The sequence below is a fragment of the Silene latifolia genome, chromosome 2, assembly GCF_048544455.1.
Source record: "Silene latifolia isolate original U9 population chromosome 2, ASM4854445v1, whole genome shotgun sequence".
Classification (NCBI taxonomy): domain Eukaryota; kingdom Viridiplantae; phylum Streptophyta; class Magnoliopsida; order Caryophyllales; family Caryophyllaceae; genus Silene; species Silene latifolia.
The window spans coordinates 39,903,017-39,911,049 of record NC_133527.1 but is presented as its reverse complement, the minus strand read 5'-3'; the positions used below and the strand labels follow the sequence as shown (position 1 = coordinate 39,911,049).

The window sequence follows — 8,033 nt, the reverse complement described above, 5'->3', positions numbered from 1 at the left end:
CCTGCGATCTCTTGAATAAAGTGTTATTGATAATAGTGTAAGTTGAAGCTCTAATTTTAAAAGCCCTTGCTTCGTGTCTCCCCTGAGGCAGTATTCCTCGGAGAAACCAATCATAATAGGGTTTGGTCCAAGAATTACTATCCTGATTGATAGGGTTGACTTGTTCAGGTTTGCTGATGGTAGGCTCTAATAATTGAACAATTGGTATTTTATCAAAAACCGTAGGGGTAAAATTTGAACCTAGGCTGGCCAAAGCATCAGCCTGTGTGTTAAAGTCTATTGATATTTGATCTATATCAAATAAAGCAAATTTGGCGGTAAGTTTTTTTGCATATTCTAAATACGAAATCATTTTTGCATCCTTGGCCGTATAAATTCCATTTATTTGATTAGCAATTAGAAGTGAATCAGTTTTTACCTTTAGATTTTGAACACCGAGGTCTAGACATACCTTTAAGACTGCTATTAGAGCTTCATATTCCGCTTCATTATTTGTAGCTTTGAATTCACAGCTTATAGCCTGTGCTATCATGTCTCCCTGTGGTGATTTAATCACTAATCCTAACCTTGTCCCCCTGGCATTGGATGCCCCGTCTATGAACAAGGTCCATTCTTGGTCTGAGGTTTTATTTTCTAATTGGTTGACCTCTTCTTTCAGGCCGGGTTCCAGGTTAGGGCTAAATTCAGCCACAAAGTCTGCTAGGGCCTGCGATTTGATCGCTGCCCTGGGTTCAAAAGAGATATCGTATGTGCTAATCTGAACTGACCATTTGGCCATCCTGCCTGATAATTCAGGTTTTCGTAGGACATATTTTATAGGTAAGTTAGTCCTAACTATAATGGGATGGCTTTCAAAATAAGGTCGTAATTTAGTACATGACATAATCAAAGCTAAAACATATTTCTCAAGTAATCCATACATCATCTCAGCATCCAGCAGGCTTTTACTTACATAATAAACCGGGTGTTGTTGGCCATCCTGTTCTTTTACTAGGACTGCGCTGACTGCTGTGTTAGTGACGGATAAGTATACTGACAGAGGTTCTCCCTTCTCTGGTTTAGCCAGTAAGGGTGGAGATGATAGGTAGGATTTTAAATCTTGAAAGGCTGTCTCATGTTCATTCGTCCACTGAAACTATTTATTCTTTCTGAGGAGGTTGTAAAATGTTTTGCACCTTTCAGAGGACCTTGATATGAAACGGTTCAGGGCAGCTACCCGACCTGTCAATTTTTGGATATCTTTGACAGATTTGGGTGACTGTAATTCCAGGATAGCTTTTATCTGTTCAGGGCTGGCTTCTATGCCTCTCTTCGTGACCATGTATCCTAGGAACTTTCCTGCAGAGACTCCAAAGTGGCATTTTGCAGGGTTGAGCTTCATGTTGTATTTCTCCAATATTTCAAATGCTATTTCTAAATGCTTCACATGATCTTCTGCATTTTTGGATTTTACCACCATGTCGTCTATGTATACTTCCATGATATCACCTATTTGGTCTTTAAACATCATGTTGACCGGTATTTGATACGTTGCCCCTGCATTCTTCGGGCCGAAAGGCATGGCGGTGTAGCGATATATGCCTCGATGCAGTAATGAATGCAGTACTCTCCTGGTCGACAAGGTGCATCTTTATTTGATTGAATCCACTTTGGAAGCATCCATGAATGTCGGCATCTCATGGCTCACTTTGTGGCGTCTACCATGGCATCAATATGTGGTAAAGGAAATGGATCTTTGGGACAGGCTTTGTTTAGGTTAGTGTAGTCTACACAGACTCTCCACTTTCCATTCTTTTTCTGCACAACAACTACGTTAGCCAGCCACTCAGGGTACATTACTTCCCCGATCATTCCAATATCCAAGAGTGTTGGAGCTTGTGTCCTCCACAAATTAGTGTGATAACATTTATAAATCTCTTATAGGTTCACAAGGGTATACTTCGTATTTTATCAGTTGATTAACGATTACCTAATAACGGTTGGCTTGCTAGAAAGTTTGACGTTATTATCATACAGATGGCGGTGATCAACTGGTCCCTAAAAGTCACACCTAAAGGATGTGTTTGAGAAATGTGATTGTATGAAAATATAATCACATTGATGCCTTATATGACTAAACAGTTAGTCAATGTGTTGATGAGACAATTATTTAATGCCGATTAAATAATATTAGTTGAGACGAATTAATTGTCAATTCGCAAATTGAATATAATAAGTTATATTTAATTAATGTATACTTCCTCCATTCAACTCCACTCTACCACCTTTCCATTTTCATCCATTCAACTCCACTCTACCACTTACTAAAAAAAGGATGTAAAATGACCATAGTATCCTTATAAGAACATTTTATTTACAAAGAATGCCACTAAATGGCCCACTTACTTTTACCCACAAAATACACCCTAAACTAATCCTAGCCCAATTAACACTACCTAATCCATCTTAATACACTAACCCTTCCCTACAAATATTAATGACCCAACCCAATATACCCAATAAACCCATTCAAATTTGTGAAGGAATTTTGGACTGGATCAATCCGTCTCCTTCATTATACCCAAACCCAATTCAATCCCTCCTCTTATTCCGTCCATTAACGCCTCAACCCTAACAATCCCTCATTCTCTCAAAGCTTCTACACAATTCTAAAACCCTAATCTCTCCCTTCTCTCTCTACATCCGCCTCCTTCACTTCATCTTCTCAGTAACCCTAGATCTGTAAATCCGTCTCTTCACTTCATCAGTTCATTACTTCGTCTTTGTCGTCATCACTTCATTACTTCATCTTTGTCTTCATCACTTCAGTAATTCGTCTTTCTCTTCTCGTCTTTATATCTATACATCCGTCCTATCATGAAACCTCCTCATCCAAACTGTGGTAATGAGTGTATTCAGTGTGTTTTTTATCGTTATCGTGTTGGTTTACAAGACGATGAAGGCGATGATGAAGGCGATGAATCTGCTCCTGAATCGCCTCCTCCAACCCATATCGTACCCGATTCCCTAGATCCTGATGATTTGGGGACTGAAGTTGAAGAGACGGAGTTCGATGATGGTGGCGTTTGCATTCCAAAGTCGCCTGAAACGCCTGAGAACGTCGCTCCTTCAAAGGAGCACAAACGCCGAGAAAACCACTTTAGTCGAAGTGGGTGGTGGTTCTGGGGAGCCTGAAAGTCCATGCACAAAGTACGCAAACCGGTATTTGAAGCGGATGGCGGAGAAGCGTCCTAAAACGCCTGAGAAAATAACCGAGTATGTTGAAAAAGCGGTGGTTGATTATCTGTCACCGATGACTGTGAAATTCAATGCTTTTCTTGATAGACAGTTGTCTAAGCGATAATTATCTTCGAGGTGTTGGTATATTTTCTATCTCAATTTTTTTTTTTTGTATTTTTTATTTATTTATTCGTATATTATTTCAACTAATTATTGAACTACTGGGTTATCTGCTGTTAGGATTTTTTTTAGGATTTTTTGAATGGTTTGTTGTTAATATTTGTTCTATGGCTCATGCATTTTTTCTGAATTAAAATCCTCTGAATAAACGGATAAATTGAACTATTAAAATTGAAAAATTGTAATTGATGTATTGTCTGTTTGGTTTGTTCGTATAAATTGAAAATAAAACTGTTATAATGTTGGTATGCATCAATAGAAAGTTTGTCTGACTGTGTTTATGAACTGAAAAATTTCTGAGGATTCAAGGCTTAATGTCTGTCTGAAATCTTGTTTTGTCTGTCTGAAATTATGTACATTTTGTTTTTCTGAACTGAAATTTTGTTTTGCTGTATTGTCTTTGGGTTGTTTGACTGTTTCGTATAGTTCATAAACGATTTTGTCTGTCTGACTGTAAGTTTGGTTTGGTTTTGTCAGTCTGAAATCTTCTTTTGTGTTGAATCTTCTTTTGTCTGTCTGTTTGGTTTTGTGAGTCTGTTTGGTTTTGACAGTTTGAAATATTCTTTTGTCTGTCTGACTGTAAGTTTAAAATGATTATTAAGGGCATAAATGGTGTATCCGTCTGACTTAATGTGTTGAATTTTTTCTGTTAGGATGCAAGGTTTATTGTCATTAACCTCGATGATGGTCCTTCCTGGACTGAGGGGTAACATCACTATTATTGTTACTGTCATAGTTGCTCTATGATGATTATACCTTAATGGTTTGAGAGCTATACATGCTTTTTGGTGGAGTCTAGTTAAGTGGCCAATATGTTTAGTTGTTCAGCCACCACATTAAAAATGAATGAATGGGTGTGTGTGTCTAACCATTTAATTAGGAGTACTTTGACATCTCAATGATTACTCTACCTTCATGGTTTGAGGGCTGATTTAGTACTCTTGTTGAATGGAGATGACATGGTCTACCTTCATTATTTTTGTGTAGGAGGCTTTACAACTTCAAACAACTCAATGATGAGGCCACTTTGGCCTGAGAGTTGTATAAACCAAAATGGCTCTATGATGATTATACCTTAATGGTTTGAGAGCTATACATGGTTTTAGGGGGAGTTGAATGGAGGAAGTATATGTACGTTTTATTGCCCATTACTTACAAGTATTTTTGCCACCACATGTTATATTAATGAAAGGGTGTGTGTGCTTAATCATAGTAACTGCAGTATGATAACTCAATGATGACTATACCTAATTGGTTTGAGAGATTAGTTTGGATGTCAATACTGTTTTTTGCTTGTTGAGCATGGTCTACCTTCATTTTGTTAAGTGTCGGAGGCAAGAATATTTGGGACAACTCAATGATGAGGGCAAACTTAGCCTGAGAGTTAGTCTATGCATTTTGCAACTGTACTTTGCATTTCACATTTTGTATGCATAAAACTTAACTGAACTTTGCATTTCAGATTTTGTATGCATAAAACTGAACTGAACTTTGCATTTCACATTTTGTATAAATAAAACTGAACTGAACTTTGCATTTCACTTTATGCATAAAACTGAACTGAACTTTGCATTTCACATTCCATTACATTTCAAAATGAAGTTTAATTGTCATTTGAGTAGGTTTTTTCAAATGAACTTTAAACTTAACATTATATTGAAGGATTAAAGTTAACATTAAACTAACCATTACATCCCATTTAGCTGATCAACTATACCTTCAACATTGTAACCTAGTTCGTTCATAAGATATTCTAACCCTTCTGTTTTACCAATACCTTGCAAATACTCAATGCATTCCTTGACCAACTCCACATTGACCTCTAAATTCCTTGGTAACATACCAATGGCAGCCAGATGCCCCTTCCCCATATGTGGAAGGGAGAAATTGTTATGACCCTTGCATTTCATAATCTCAACCATTACTGCTTGTAATGATAGGAATATGTTATTCAGTTTACTTGGACTATAATCAACAAATGCTTGCATTACCTCATTCACTAAATCATCCACTGTCTTTGCTGCATGTTTTTTTTGTAATGATTGTAAAGCTCTGAAATAACCTAAGTCATTACAGTTGAGGTCTGGTGAGTTAGGTGGCTGAAATACCAACTCAATGTGAAATCCATCTGAGTTTGCAGCTGCCATAAACTCAGGATCATCATTCTTGATATGAGGCCTTGCATTGTCTTGCTGTATGTATATGTGTTTGCTTAAACCTTCTGGCCAAACCCTCTTAATTGCTGGAATGACTTGCTGTATTAAGCATTCTTTGATGACCACTTTTGTGATAGACTCAATTGGCTTAGTCTCTAAAGTACCCCTAGGCCTATTTCTGCTTCCCCTTGCTGCTGGAACTTGGTTTGTGAATAGAAACATGCCTATTTTTCCATCAAATAGACATTCCCCATGAGCTGAATAAATTGGCCTGCTCACTGCACACATGAACATAACTTTTGTGATGTACCTTTTTGATTGGCAACTTCTATATGGCAGCTCCTCCCCCTCCACAACATATACTTTCTCGTTGTCATCTGTGACGAAGAACCACTTCTCATCCATATGTATTGTGTTGCTCATTTCAGTAAATAAGATTTCAGTTAGTGGCACATTATTGAGATCAAAGAATTCTTGAAGTACTTGCTTGACAACTAATGACCTAAGTGAATAAAGTAGCCTTTGATCCTTATGTAAGTCTGTGAGTTTAGGATGTAATGGGCTTGAATGAGGTTTAAGTAAACCCTCTTTCACCCATGAATGGACTGTTCCAACTGAAACTCCACAATTTTCTGAAACTCTTATCATGGTATCTCTTAGAGAATGATCTAGTGACTTTATGTGCTCAATGTTTGGTAAGATTCTTTTCCTATTTTTGTTGCCTATCCTACCACTCTTCACATCTAACTTCTCACTTACTAACCTTGGTGTTTTGGCTAGTCTCCATATGTTAGAGATGCTTCTATCACTCAAACCGTATCTTGCAGCTACCTCTTTGATGGTGCCACGAGAAAGCTTACCATTTTGCGACTTTTCGAGCAAGTAAATGGCGATTTCTGTCCGCTGATCTTCTGTCATGCATTTGAAGCCCATTTTGTTGTAATTTTATGTTTGTAATTTAATGTTAAGGACTGTAATTTTATGTTAAGGACTGAGAGAAGATGTAATTTGAGGTGAAATTTGTTGTAAATAATGGTGAAGTTGTACTGTAATAATGCTGGACTTCCTTGGTTTTAGTAATATAGACTTGACAGGAAATGGAGGGAAAATGTAAAGTGAAGTTTTTGGTGGGGTTTTTAAAATGTTAAACTTTTTGGTGGGAAGATTATCCCATAATCAAATCAGGTTACCACCCAAATTTTATCATTTAATAAAGCAACAGCACACTCCCATATGTACTTCTATTGTTTCTTTAAGTTTTCTTAATTGTTGTGCAAAACTCCAACTGGTAGAGTGGAGTTGAATGGAGGAAGTATAATGTTAGCTTGGACGAATTAATATGTTAATTCGTAATTAAATGTAATCGGTTATATTTAATCAGCTAATGATAAATTATACGATATTGTCATAATAAATTATTATGGACCCGTATTAATTAATGCGGTATAATATAAATGACAATTTATAAATAATGCGTTATATAAATGGTCGATCGACCGGGTGTATCAGTCGATCGACTGATATGCCTGTCTCGGTAAATAGGCCGAATAATTAGAAGAAAAATTCTACCCTAATCACTCCCATATACACGGTTAAAGGGAGAAAGAGGAGGGAATTTTTCTAACCTAATTTTTCAACCTTGCCTCCTCTCATAAAAAAAAAACACAAAATAACCTAAAATTGTACAGAAAATTTAGGAATCGATTCTAGCAAAAGAACAAGGGCATATCTCACATCGTCTTGGGTGCAACTGATAAGAGAATATCATTGCGATATTGTTCATAGGCCGAATTAGCTAAGACCGAAGGTTATTTCTAATTCTCTACCTTTTGTTTATGTAATTCATTTTATGACTAGTAATCGTCTTATAAATTCGTTATAATCCTTTAAGTTAAAGGGATGCATACAGATAAATCCCACAAGTGGTATCAGAGCCAAGGCCATGAATTTTATTTTGATGATTTTCATAAAATTGGATGTAAACAAAAATTGGTCTCGAAAATTAGGGTTTCGGCTGTTTTTTTTGAAGCCGTAGCTGTTTTCGTTTCTCGGATTGGTCGATCGACCACTGCCCTTGGTCGACCGACTGCCTCGTCTGTTCAACCGAAATTTTTTTCGTTTTTGATATTTTTATTTCCATTTGATTCATACATATTGTTGTTTTAATCAGTTAAGATGATAATAAAATGAATTTGTAGATACTTTGATTTAATTCGGATTAAATTATAATGTAAATGGAAATCGTCTAGTTGTTGATGATAAATTGTTTTTTTTGCTATATTGCTTTTGGCATAAATGGTTCTAAATTGTTGTTTAGAATCATGTATCATAAATTTACATGTTTAAATTATAAGATGAATATGCCAATCTTGTTAATAGCAACAATAAACGATTTTGTTCATCAATAATCATGTTTTTGAAATTTAGGGCATAATGCTGTTTTTTAAAAATTGGGACGGCTGTTTTATTTTTTTTTTA

General features: G+C 36.3%; 1 protein-coding gene across 1 annotated transcript; it reads right to left on the bottom strand.

Moving 5' to 3' along the window:
• Nucleotides 1–5,087: 5,087 nt before the first annotated feature.
• LOC141640034 (uncharacterized) lies at nt 5,088–6,488 on the bottom strand. Its single transcript, XM_074448997.1, has one exon. The coding sequence runs from the start codon at nt 6,486–6,488 to the stop codon at nt 5,088–5,090; it is 1,401 nt and encodes a 466-aa protein (XP_074305098.1).
• Between the last annotated feature and the right edge of the window lie 1,545 nt (nt 6,489–8,033).